The 14,083-nt window shown below is 40.6% G+C and overlaps 1 protein-coding gene across 1 annotated transcript; it reads right to left on the minus strand.

Annotated features, from left to right (window-relative positions):
• Positions 1-1,133: 1,133 nt before the first annotated feature.
• On the minus strand, positions 1,134-9,629 carry angptl4 (angiopoietin-like 4). Its single transcript, XM_077724761.1, has 9 exons — positions 9,551-9,629; positions 6,600-7,272; positions 5,969-6,079; positions 5,691-5,784; positions 3,244-3,357; positions 3,068-3,163; positions 2,443-2,733; positions 1,889-2,095; positions 1,134-1,814 (listed from the first exon to the last, which is right to left on the minus strand). The coding sequence occupies exons 2-8, from the start codon at positions 7,071-7,073 to the stop codon at positions 1,905-1,907; spliced, it is 1,371 nt and encodes a 456-aa protein (XP_077580887.1). The 5' UTR covers positions 7,074-7,272; positions 9,551-9,629; the 3' UTR covers positions 1,134-1,814; positions 1,889-1,904.
• Positions 9,630-14,083: the final 4,454 nt, after the last annotated feature.

Consider the following 14,083-nt stretch of genomic DNA (forward strand, 5'->3'; position numbering starts at 1 on the left):
CTAGCATAAGTTATCATGAATTAGCTTAGCATAAGTTAGCATAAATTAGCTTAGCATAAGTTAACTTGGCATAAGTTAGCATAAGTTATCATAAGTTAACTTAGCATAAGTTAGCATAAGTTAGCATAAGGTAGCATACGTTAGCATAACGTAGCATAAGTTAGCTTAGCATAAGTTATCATAGCATAAGTTAGCTTAGCACAAGTTCGCATAGGCTAGCTTAGCATAAGTTAGCTCAGCATAAGTTAACTTGGCATAAGTTAGCATAAGTTAACTAAGCATAAGTTAACTTAGCATAAGTTAGCATAAGTTAGCTTAGCATAAGTTATCATAGCATAAGTTAGCTTAGCACAAGTTCGCATAGGCTAGCTTAGCATAAGTTAGCTCAGCATAAGTTAACTTGGCATAAGTTAGCATAAGTTAACTAAGCATAAGTTAACTTAGCATAAGTTAGCATAAGTTAGCATAAGTTAACTTAGCATAAGTTAGCATAAGTTAGCATAAGTTAGCTTAGCGTAATGTAGCATAAGTTAGCTTAGCATAAGTTAGCTTAGCACAAGTTCGCATAGGTTAGCTTAGCATAAGTTACTATAAGTTAGCTTAGCATAAGTTAACTTAGCATAACTTAGCATAAGTTAGCATAAGTTAGCTTAGCATAACTTAGCATAAGTTAGTTTAGCAAAAGTTATCTTAGCATAAGTTATCTTAGCATAAGTTAGCTTAGCATAAGTTAGCTTAGCATAAGTTAGCAGAAGTTGTTTTAGCATAAGTTAGCTTAGCATAAATTAGCATAAGTTAGCTTATCATAAGTTAGCAGAAATTAGCTTAGCATAAGTTAGCATAGCATACGTTAGCTTAGCATAAGTTAGCATAAGTTAACTTAGCATAAGTTAGCTTAGTATAAGTTAGCAAAGCATAAGTTAGCAAAGCATAAGTTAGCATAAGTTAGCTTAGGATAAGTTAGCATAAGTTACTTTAGCATACATTAGCATAAGTTGGCATAAGAGGGAATCGGGCAATCTGATCGGCCGAGGGAATCGGGCGATCTGATCGGCCGAGGGAATTGGCTTAGCATAGCTTAGCATATCTTAGCATGGCTTCCTGTCAATCAATGTAACATCCTCGTATACTAATGGGTTTGAAAGCATTTTATCGGCATCTGCAGGCCAAAAAGTCATACAAAAATCACACAAGAAAATATAAATTACAAATATATACTTCTTTTGACAGCATTTAAATAAGAAAGGAGAACAACATGACAATAAGACCACAACATAAAAGTAACAGTAACAATAGTATTCATTGTTACGCTCTACTACGACTTGCTTAAAGAAGTCAATATGACTCAAAATGTGCAAATCTCCCCCCCTAAAAACAGTGAAGAATATATAACTACATCAACTCAGAATGCTTTTCACCAGAACGGCGCTGACATTCGTCTCAAACAACTTTTGAAGCCTCGTCAGTATACAGTGATTTCAACTTTGTCCACTAAGCCCTCCCCCCCAACTTGAACCGCATCACTCTAAATCTTTACTAAGCAAAAAAAATCACATTTTTGGTCCACATAAAAACACCCTGCGCAAAATGGGAAATTTGTTGTCATTTACTCACTTGGTTTGTTGTTTCTCTGAATTAAATAGTTGAAATTTTCATACTACCTGATTGGCTGCCATTGTCGTGGCCGACCCTCCCAGTTTAAAAAGGATTGGACATCTATCCCCCTTTCTGGTGCTGCGTATCAATCAGCTAAAATTTTCGTCACGATTGCGACTTGCGCTTGGCTTCAAACATGCAAGCGCTTTAAGAGAGTTCTACCAAAAAAGAAAGAATAGAATAGTCCAGAATGTCCATCTTTCTCCTCAACTTATGTCTTGGTTTTTCTCACCCTGACTTGTCAGCATTTACGACTTGTCTTCAAGCACGGACACGGCGGGGGCAATCATGATGATGCTGGACTTGAGGGGATAGTATCGCCCCCTCCATGTCTTCCAGAAGATGCACTGCTTCCTCTGGTGCCGTTGTTTGGGTGGCGGGCTTTGGAAGAATCTCCCGTTCAGGTTGGACTGGCCGCAGTTACTGAACCACCAGCCACCTGGAAAAAGAAAGAATAGCAATCGTCTCAAAATGTGTATCAAGTACATACATGGAAATGTGAAAACATGCGGAAATAAGTACTTCTTTTTCCTGCTAAGGCTTTTCTAGGATAAGTGGTGTTAAGGTCATTTTAATTTTTAATACGTACATGGTACATTACTTGACAATGATTGCTACTTAAAAACTTACTTGTTCTAATAAATTCTGTTCAAGACCAAATCTTACAGAGGCATTAAAATCCATTCTAAAATGAAACATGTGTATTTTTTTATGTTTAGTTTCCAGCAATTTAATGGCGTAGTGAATGTTAGAAACACAACAAAAGTCTTTGTTGTCAATGCTCACCAGAAAGATGTTTGGCACAGTTGGTGTCCTTTTTGAGGTCGTTGTCCTGATCGCGGGTGGAAAACGGAAGCCCGGCAGCGGCGTCGGATGCCAGCGCGCTCTCCAGAGGACTGAATGCGGCGGCACCTCCGTCCAGGATCTGAAGCAAGTACTTGCTCTCTGCTCCGCCCAATTTAAACGGGAGGCTGATGGACGCCACGTCGTTGCCCCAGTCGGACAGCTCCGTTTTGAGGACGTAGCCGCCATTTTTGGCCATGGCGTGAATCTTTTCCAGTCCCAACCAGAATTCTCCTAAAGAAAACAAGCACAAATGATACGTCAGTCAGTCAGTGACTTGCTGCAGAATTCTCCTCACCTTACCCATCTTTAAAAAAAAAAAAAGTTGTACTTGTAATACCAAAAGCGACCACTACACGGCGACAATTTGCGGACTATGAACTATTTAAAATGTTATAAATAAATATAATGTGACAATTTACACCTGTCATGCCATGATATATTTTTATCGATATGACAATTGAATACGATGTTAGCCTGTTGCATTAATACAGTTTAAAAAAAAAAAAAGCTGGAATATGGCTTATATAGACAAAAATGTATGGTTACGCGATGTGTGTAAACGTACCGTTAAGGTTGCCGAAGCCTTTCTCGTAGGCAGCCCACTGTTGGTCAAAATCCACCGAACCGTCTTGCCGCTTTTGGACCACCGTCCAACCGCCATCTGAAAAGACGCAATTGTGTTATTTGGGAAACTCAAATGGGGGAAAAAAATTCCAAGTCAAAGTTTTAAGATTCGCTTACCGGCTGTCATATGGCAGAGGACTTGGAATGGTTCAACGTTCCCCGGCTGGATGGTGTAGACCCCGCTGGTGGTCTCGCCTCGCAAGAATAGCTCGTGGCAGTCGGATGCCATTTCTGGAAAGATTGACAGAAGAAGAAAATGAATACATTGGGAAAGAAAAATGCTCACATTTTCACAAAAATACAAACTCGTATACACTTGTACTACATGGCAAAAGTTCAATGAAAAGAATGAATTTTCAAAACATCGGTTTTACTTAAAATTGTGGAGTTTGAATTTCAATCGAATTGGAATCATAGGTGAATAGATTAGGCTTTTAAACGGACTATTATGTTCTTGAAGCACTCTTTTAATATCTCCCCCTTTCCAAATAGCGTATTTGAGAAGTAGGGCCCTCGTGGTAATGTTTGCAAATAAAGCTATCGTTGTTATCTTGTCTGCTAGACTCAGCAAGCAAGCAAACCTGGCGTGAGAATTTCTCCCGTGGCAATAAATACGACCTTTCTCCCAGTTCCCGGAGCACGCTTCCCTTAAATCAACTGCTCCCCTCCTTTGCATACCTCAACCCCCACCCGAGAATTCCGACACCCCCCCCCCCCCCCCCAGCAACTTCCTCGGGCATGCTTTCCTCACGTGCGTGGCGGCCCGTCGGTGTGCGTGGCTGCTGCGTGTTCCGTGCATGGGTGCCGAGTGACGGACGGATGGATGGGGGGGGGGGGGGGGGGGGGGGTATTGTGTGTGTGTATGGGGGGGGGGTCTGTTGTTCTATTTTCAGTTGGGTTTATAACGTAGGGGTCAAACGAGGATATGGAAGGCGCCAAAGAGGCTGAGAAAAGAGTTTTAAGTACATAATTTCATTACATAGTAGTTTTATCGGGTGAAATCCTACGCCAAAAACACAATAAATAATGTATAAGATCTAAAAAATAACTATTATAAGTATACAAGTATAAAATAAATAAGTATAAGTATATTGAAATACTGTTGTTAACAAGAATTTATAAAAATAATGCATTAATGTGTCAAAAGTTATTTGTTTATCAGTTATATTTAGATATAAATGTATATATATTTACATCATAACCAACAGATATGTTGAAATGGTACAATTTCCAAAAATGTTATCATTTAAAGTCAATTCAATAATAATATGTTGAAATGGTACGATTCCCAAAAATGTTATTCAAAGTCAATTCAATAATAACACCGTTTTTTAAGCCTACGATGATTGGGACTGTTTTGTCGATGACATAAGTAAATATATTGGAAGATAATCCATAGCTAAAAATATATCTGAATAGTCCTGTTGTTTATTGTTCAAGTAGACGCTTGCCTCGACCTCTGACCCGCGAGTTTGAACCCTTGGCCGGGGACGGCCGCGTGCCGCTTCGGGGCAGGGGGTTCTCCTGAACTTTAGCATACTTCTTACTCATTCAAATAAGAGCGTGACGAAGAAGAGGAGGAGGAGGACGAAGAGGAGGAGGAGGAGGTACGAACGAGAGGTGTGGGGGGGGGGGGGGGGATTGTCTGATTCCCTGACAGAAGTAGGGGAAAGGTTACTCCTTCTGGATGGATACGCGTGCGACAAAGTGGGATGTCTCTTAAAATAGTTTTCAAAGTTTGCGGGGGAACAAATTGTATTCCAGGAAAAAGGCAAATGGTGGTGGGCTGAAGAAAGGCGCTTTCCGCCGGTGACCCCGAATGAACGCTCCCCAGAGCAGCCACCAACTTTAGCCCACTTGGCATTTTGTCAAACAAGCTGCCTTCTTATTTGTTCTGATGTAAGAGACGAATAAAAAAGGGAGAACTTTAACCCGTGGGATCGGCTTTGGCCGCCATTCAAGGCTATAGAAGTCCATGCCAATTGGACAGGGAGGGATGGCATGCATTCAACTCAATCAAAAATCATCATTTTGGTCTTCTTTAAAATAACAATGAAATAATACTTTCATTTACAGAGACCTAAATTGGAGAATATACATATTTAAGTTAAAATTGCCCTATTGACAATAATTATATTATAATTATTATTATTACAAAAGAAACGGAAAAGATAGACTCAAACTTTTTGTGAGGGTTGGGCACAGATCTCGATTTTTAGGGTTCTGGGGATGTTTTTTTTCCCAAATCCGAGCACGACTACAATAGCCTTTAATTGGAGCTTTACAAGTAAAGTGGCCTTGGTCAACACCCCATTGTTTCATCCTAATGAAGACGCTCAAATTACATCTGCTGCGTGCCGGCGTCAAGCTGAGCCAAAAAGCCTGCTTCTTTTTTTTTTTTTTTTTTAACGGAACGACGGCACTTGATCCTAATTGCCAGCGATGTAAAGCTTCCCTACCGACAGATGGCCGGCCGCGTTTGGCGTCGGATTGGGTGCAATTCACTTAAGGCGGAGTGTCAGAGCGGATTTAAGAGGATGCTTTTTTTTTTGCCTTTTACTTACCGACTGGAGAGTCGCGTTGCTCGGTGGCGCCGTTGGCGAGGAAGCCGTCGCCGCCGTCGCCGTTCCCCAACGGTCGCTGTTTCGACTGTTGAATCTAAACAAATCCAGAAAAGACAACATCACTAAAAAGCTTTTTTTCAAGTAGAAACACTAGAGTTGATGCTAACTTGTCAAGTGACAGTAATGAAGCAAAATGATGAAAAACTAAGTGAAAAAATATCAAAAAACTCTGACTTTCTATATGTGAGAGAACAAAAAGAAAAGTGAAATCTGCACACCTGACTTTGCAGCGTTCTAATGCGCACATTCTGCTTGTCCAGTTTCTCCTGCTGGAGTCTCATCCTCGCCATCAGATCGTCGATGCGTCTGTTTTGAGCCTCCAGCATCATCTAAAAGAAAAAACCAAACCATTAAAATCCAGATGAATGCAGAAATTTCATCAAAGAAAAACAGCAGCAATTCTCCCTCACCACAATTGGTGCTTATGTAACACCAATGTTTCCACCTCAGCACTAAAAAATCTCTTACACATAAGTGCTGCTCTATAAAGTTGCACTAATCAGTGTGTGTGTGCGTGACTTGTAAAGTGAAAGATTGTGCGGCATGCACATTTGTCTTCACGCGTGTGTCCAGCACGCACTTACATCACGTACTCAGTGCCATGTTCTCTTACCACATTAAACGTAATTTGATTAGAATTCAATGGCCGTTATAAGAAATGATTTAAAAACAACAACTATGAGAAACATTATTGTGAACTTGCATTAGTTTCCCTTGGAAAAATATGAACATTTGTTGATCGGGATTCACATTTATGGATGACATATTCGAGTGGTGTTGTCTGCCAAAATGGACTCCCCACGACAGTTTCTGCTAAAAAAGCATCAAAAGAATCTCAAGTCCTCTTACCTGGACGGCGTGGGCTTCCGTGGAGTTGTTGACGCGGGCTGGAGGCGGCGGCGCATGGTCCAGCCTCTCCTCCAACCGCCTGAGTCGGTCCCGGACCGAAGTCCCTTCCTGGCGCATCTCGTCCGTCTTCTCCCTGAGCTCGGCGGTGACGTTGAGCAGCTGTCCCTCACGGTCCTCCAGTCCCCTGGCCCTGGCCTTGAGGACCTCGCCGTCGGCCCTCAGTCTGTGACTCTCCTTTCCCAGCTCGCTCAGGGTGCGGTTGTAGACCTTGATCTTGGCGAAGATGTCCCTCATCTGGACTTTGGTCTTGTCCACGTGCTCTTTCAGCCCCTGGCCCAGCTGCAGGAGGCCGTGGGCGATGACGTTGACGTCGTCCCAGGCTGCAAACTGCACCCGCTTTTCCTTCTCCGAAGGGAAGCCCGTGGCCAAAGCCAACGCCAGGCAAAGACTCAAAGTGGCTAGGATGGTCTTCATTGTCCTCAGGTGTCTCTTCTTCTTCTCCTGTTGCTATTCTCTCTGGGCTTTGAATGAACGAGCTGTAGAGTCTCCGAGCTGGACTGTTATATACCTCCGGGGGCGCCGGTGGCTGGCCATTGGCCCGCCCCCCGGAGAAGGAGGGGAGCGCTGTGGCTTCCTCGCTCGGATTTCATTCCCTCCTCCGCCTCTCTGTTAACTATTCATGGGGGAGACACAAAAGGATGGTGATAGAACAAAACGTGCGCTTTGCTTTGGACACAACATGTACGTTTCATGTACTACATGGAAACTTTACGGGATATTCCTTCCCCGTGGAGATATGACAACTGAAGGTTTTTTTCCAATGCTAAAATGCAAATGTGTCAAACAACAGGTGTCAATGGAGTTTTTAGTTAAATAAAAAACCTCAATGTTAAATTATTCTAAGGCATTTTACTATAGCACAAATAAATTGAATATTAACCACCCTGTAAAGAAGCTTAGTAAATATGAGCAATAGCTCATATCATAAATATATTTGTAAACATTAAGGATTTTTAAAAAATTAGGAAATCATGATGATTAAAAAGGTGGATATTAATGTAGTTTCATATTATTGAAATACAGTCCAGTCAAAATGGATTGGACGTCTAGTGCTATTAATGGCAAACCATGAGTTAAAAAATGATATAATTTGTGCAATAAAGCGTTAAGATCTCGGATTGTGTGGTCTTGAGCGCAAAGAGTTTTTGTCCTACAAAAAGTCTGCTAGCCTAATGCTAAGATAAAATGCAAAACTTCATAGACACGCTAATAGGAATGATCATCATAACATAGCAACCTATTCTCAAAGAGGTCTGACAGGTTAATTTATGACAAATATTGAAGATTGTTAATCTATTTCCTTGCTTTCAGTGTTTTAAGCGCCAATAAGACATAGTTATTCTGCAGCCAATGACAAAAAAAGTTAATTTTCAAAACAACTCCACTTTGCCTATTACCACCAACACCATTTCCAAAAGTTTTGGGACTCTACTGCACTTAAAAATGCCAATGCCTTGCTCAACTTATAAAGGACTTAAAAACCTCTTTGTCTTTTCATCTTCTGATCAACCAGAAAATGACATTAAATTTTCTATCAAGGATGGCGTTAAAGAACATATCCAGATCACGGGAGGCTGAACCAGTGTGAGAATTAGGGGAAAGTTCACAGCACAAAAAAAGGGCCACATCACAAGCTACAAGCTGTTTTTTTTTTCTTCCCTTTTTTTTTTTACAACCTCTGCTGGGAGCTGTACGTAACACGGCGCTTACAAGACAAAGCCAGAACAGAGCGGCCTTAACCCTCTCCTGTCCACAGCCGACGCAGACTAAGTAGGTGAAAGGTAACCGCTGACTGCCGGCGGGCCTGGGGCCAAATTCGGTTGCGGCAGAGGAATTAGCGCAGCCCTCGCTTTTGCGTCTGGAATGTAACAAACATGGTTTGTACTCTCTCTCTCCCTTTAGCCACGGCAAAAGCCAACATGCTTTTTCCATCTGGATTTACCAAAATTTCCCAGTTCCTGGCATAAAATAACCCTTTGGCCGTAGCGTCTACGGGAAATGATAGCGGATGATGAGAATATTTGAGAAATTGGACTTGAATTCGTCACCGGGTGTTCACGGCAATTGGCGTCCAAGCCATTTGGTGAGGGAGGGCTACATGAAAGACCAAGACCTAATATTAGCAATAACAGCATTGAACACAACTGCCAGTAAAAGTGCCAGACATACTTTCCCCTAATCCATAGCAATATTTCATTTTTCGCCTACTCTATTTTACAGATTTTATTGAACCGTATATTCTTTTTAAGCCAAGCAAGCATCCTTATTTTTTTTTCTACTGAGCAAAACATCCTAACGTTTTTTCATGTTAGCCTATGAAATAAATGCTATTGGTATATGAATCGTGCCATTCTGGTTTAATTAGCAACATTGTAGTAAATAATCCATCCAAAAAATGGGTTATTAAATTCTGCACGACGGAATAAACGAGATCAGAACGGGCCCGAAAATAGTTTTGTCCAGCTGCGCCTTTTTCCCTAATCAGTGACAGATCGACACTTGAGCACATCTGCTGATTCAATTTCCCAAAATGGCCGCTCCCATCCCAACCGGCATGCTGACCTTTTACCCACATTCCGAGCCGGGAACATCTGTAGTTCCCTTACAAGTCCATTTCTGAGTCATGGAGCAGGAGATGGAGAGAACAAAAGTTGGACAATTTTTGCTCTCTGAATCATAGATGGATAAATGGCCAACGTACTATTGTATACTTTAAGGCGTTACATTGATATGAAATATTATAGCAGCAACTACAAAAGCCTGAATGGGACCTTGAGCTAAATTACGGGCCCGGGACTCTGGATTTACTCGTTCTAACCAATTAATTATTCATTAGTGAGGGATGATAATGAGTGTAATAAATGTATAAAAAAATAATGGGGGTGTCTTACCTCAACGTTCCAAGTGGTGAAGCCAGAATATGAAGTGCAGAAAATCCCCAGCAATGGCGTTCCTGGATCTCTTCTCCATCAATTTGGATCACTTTTGTTACTCTGTAAAATTAGAAAGGATTCAAAATGTTAATTAAAAGAAAATAAAAGTAAAATAGGTATCTGTAAATGGCTGATTTTCCTAATGCGATTGTTGAGTCTGGAAAATGAAGAAAATACAAGTGGAAATCTCAAATAAAATCATTGGAAGTATAAAAATACACACACAAAATATAATTACCCCTACATGGCCAAATGTGTCATATTTGATACACATTTCTCAGAAATTACATTTAAATTGTTGTAGTCTTTTTGTTCGAGGAATTATTAAAGGCTCAGAGTTTAAAAATCTAGTCAATTATTAAGTGGTTTGGGCTTTAAAGTGTTAAATAACTGTATTGAACGGAAGCCTTGGAGTGGACGTCTACCATCGTCAATGGCAGTAAATGAGTTCATCATAAATGAGTACATACATTTAAGAGGGGAAGAAAAATCCACTTTGTTGCTGACATCTCCCCATTTGATCATTTCCACCTGTTTCCCCATCTCAACAGTCCAATCAAGCTCAAAACTGCCCCCCAGTGGTTAATGTGTGCTAAAAAAACAGAGTTCCCCCTCTTTTTCTCATGCTTTGCACTAAAACACGCACCGAATCATCTCTCACAATAATAATAGACATGTAGTGGCATGAACATGAAACCCATTTATTTTTTTTGGTCACCGTCCCATACCGAAATCGATTTCAGTTTCAGTTTCTGTCCAGTTCCTGAGCCAAATGAGCCTCCAAGCTGGTGGGATGCAGAAAAGTACACCATGTACACATTAATGAATATATTTATTTGTATACAGTCTATAAAAAAAGGCTGTCCTCGTTTGGTTTCAATGAGTTTTAAGGAGTTTCAAGGAGTTTCAAGGAGTTTCAAGGAGTATCAAGGAGTATCAAGGAGTATCAAGGACTATCAAGGAGTATCAAGGAGTATCAAGGAGTATCAAGGAGTATCAAGGAGTGCCAAGGAGTATCAATGAGAGTCGGAAAAGTGAATGAGAGACGGAAAATTTAGCTAATTATGCTAATTCTCAATAAAGCGGAGAAAGCTCTTGCGAGTGTGAGAAAGAAGGTCATTTGGAAATGAGACTTCCTGCGAGATTTATTCAAGACCATTCCATTCCCCGAGTGAAATATAAAACGTGAATTTGTCGAAGGTCTAAGACAGATCCCATGCTTCAAATTACGTAAAAAGCATAGCTACAATGTCAGGGGATTTGCACAAATAGCCCAAGGAAGTCTTTCTGACCAAAATGTCTCCAAGGTGGCGACTTTTTCTCCCCAAAGTTTAGCAAAGGCCTCTTTTTGTGGTTCCAGAAGTACACCCCACATCCCCACCCTCATTCCACCCACAGATGGTTCCGCGTAGGATTCCCATGGACTAATTGACCTCTTGTGGAAAATTCCAAGCAAGCATTCGGAACGCTATTAAATTGGTGCTAATGACACAAACATGTTAGCAATTTATCACGGCAGAAAATAAAGGTTCGTTATCACATTATGACTTGATATGTTTCATCCTATACTGTAAGTAGCACGTATTCACCTAAAAAGGTTAGGGTACAATTTTGAAAAGATAACATTATCATGTAATAATTATTTTTAAACCATTACAGAATTGTTTATTTTTTTAAAAATAAATTCTCGGAATTAAGTAAAATAAAACATCCACTTAACGTCTATCATTCTTTTGACACTTTGCATGAAAGCTGTGACCTTGACCATCTGCTTAGTTAACTAATTTATTAACCTTGTTAATCCGTGTTAATCTTTGCCAATCCGGGAAGTAACAAGTGCTTTGTTAATGGTTGAAAAAGTCCGGTTAGAAACGAACCAGGCTGTGTGGCCCTGATTGATAGAAAAAAAAGGAAATATTTGAACTCGTCATCAAATGAACAAACAAAGAAATAAAAATCAACACGTTTTATAACAATAAGTATAAAAATAAATGTGAATAAAGACCTAAATGTACGTCTATTTCCATGAAATGCTCTTTTCAATATCAATTCCTCCCTTTTACTAACTACCATCACACATATCCTGCACACTTAACCGCGAATGAGCAGCTGGCGGCGCATGGCGGGCCAGAGTTCAGTCAAATTTGTTGATATCTCGTCTGCGTTCGCACCTGCTGTTGTCGTGCGGTGACGCCGTGGCGTTTGAATTGTGGGCGGAAAAGACGTTGGCCAAGCAGGGGAGATGGAGAATGTGAAAAATAAATCCCTGCTTTGTTTTCACGACCTTCGCACGGCCAAGTCTCCCCCGCCTTTGGCTGGCTTTTAAAAGCCAATCAACAGACCTGTTTGGCTTTTTGCGGCGCGCCATCCGGCACTCTTTCCCTTTTGCTGCTTATTTTTCCCGATTGCGGTAGTCCGGCTCCCACGCTAGTGCCGTTTGATCGTGCAGGCTTTTCAGCCACCTTTCATGTATTTCCAGAAAAACTCAGCAATTTGAGCCTTTTCCTGCACTTAAAGACGGTTTTGGCAAGCAATTTGTGTAAATTCTTTCGGACTTCGAGGGAATGAGGGCGTTTCAGTGCGGTTGACGGTGATGGACGTCTAATTCGAATAGCTTTTAGCCTGGAAATGGCCTTTTTAGCAATGTGAAGTGAAATCAAGGCTTGTAATTTACTGTTATTATTACTTATACAAAAAAATCCTACTGAATTTCAATGTAAAATTCTTCAGATGAACTCATACCTGTCAACTGGTACGTTCTCGCCGTAATTGGTACAACTGAAAGCCCATTTTTATATTGGTACGCTGTACACATGAAAATGGTACGCTAAACGGTGATTTTGAGAAAAAAAAATAAATTAAGGCACTTTCTAGCCATTTTTCACCATCCGCCATTGTTTCTTCCCGGAAACGCATGTCTGCCAAGTGATATATGTACCGGCGCCTCTGATTGGCTAAAAAAAAAAAGATCATGATAAACATTTCGTTTTGTAACACTTTCACCATGTGATTTCCGTTTCCTGTTCCCTTGTTTATGTTTACTTGTCTACTTGTTGTTCGTGATTTTTTACAAAAAAGTAAAGTGGTAAGATTTTCCATGTATTTATACATATATGTAAGGGCGAAAACAAAATTTGGTAAGATCACAAATGGTTCGAGGTTGACAGGTATGTGAACTATTTCATTGGTTTCAACAATCGGACATATAACATTTGACAACACTAAGAAAACCTTCCTACTGTTCCAACAGCACAAACGAACCCCTTGTTTAACCACGATAGACATCTAAGTCAAGTCCAAATGCCAAATAAGGTTTTACATTTACAGCAATCCACTTTTTTCCCCTTCTAAAAAACTCCCTTCAGGGCCCACGTTGAACTTGATTTGCAAAACTTGCCTCAACTCGCTTGAATTATTTGAAAACTATGTGAGAAAGAGAAAGCGACAGCAGATGTGGCAAGATAAGTAAAAGGCGGCCAACGTCCTATAGTAACCTCCCGATTTGAGTGTATTAATGGCGCCCTTTGGGCCTCTTTTATGTAAAGTACAGCGACCTGACCCGTGTCATAGCCCAGTTTTTTTTGGACGCCTCTTTAGTCCCCCGGAGGCTTCGTGGCGGTCCTGCTACGCATCCTGTGAGGCAGCATGGGAGAAACAAAGATTTCAAATCGCCTGCCAAGTTCTACTCAGCTCTATCAACGAGACAAATATAGCTGGGATTATGGCGTCAGTGCAAGTAAACCACTCAATATTGTCGGCTTTGTTTGCCTTTACTCACTTTTCAAGGTACACCTGACTCGCTAATTCCTGTCTGGGATCATGTATTATTAATATATTCATTAACACCGGGGTAGTTAGTGAAATTAGGATGTCTAAGGCAGTCAATGTCAGGGAAAAAGAGAGAAACCTAACGGAGCACACAGATAGAGAATACCAGTTTGGCCTAAGCAGCCAAACTCAAAGAATCCTACACTCACCAAAATGTCCTCACATTTCATTTTGAGCCCATAGATTTGTGTTAAATGGGCTATTCTGTTATCAATGGCTTTTCTCACCTCTGACCTTTAACCTTATAAAGCCCAAATGCAATCACCACTTCCATTTCATATTTCAAACATATCCTGCAAGTTTGATAATAATCCCTACATTCAATCTAGAGTTATCCCGAACACAAACAAGCAAAGAGAAACACTAAATCAAATACTACACAACCTCTGCCTTCAGTCTACTGGCCGGGGGAACAAAAAACGACTGGAAATATGAAATTATTATTAATTATCAAGTAAACAAAAGTCCAAATGAAAATAACATTTGTTATTATTCCTAAAACATGAGCCACGAGAAAAAGAATAACAAGAAGCATGGAGGGCGGGCCTCATTCCAATTCATTTTTAAACATGATTTCTTAACTACGCTCTTCGATATTTGAGCCGCAGGCTTCGTATTTTCTGGACTGCGTTATATTTTCTTAATAGTTTGGCTTACTCAAGT

The sequence above is a fragment of the Stigmatopora nigra genome, chromosome 9 (assembly GCF_051989575.1).
Source record: "Stigmatopora nigra isolate UIUO_SnigA chromosome 9, RoL_Snig_1.1, whole genome shotgun sequence".
Lineage (NCBI taxonomy): Eukaryota > Metazoa > Chordata > Actinopteri > Syngnathiformes > Syngnathidae > Stigmatopora > Stigmatopora nigra.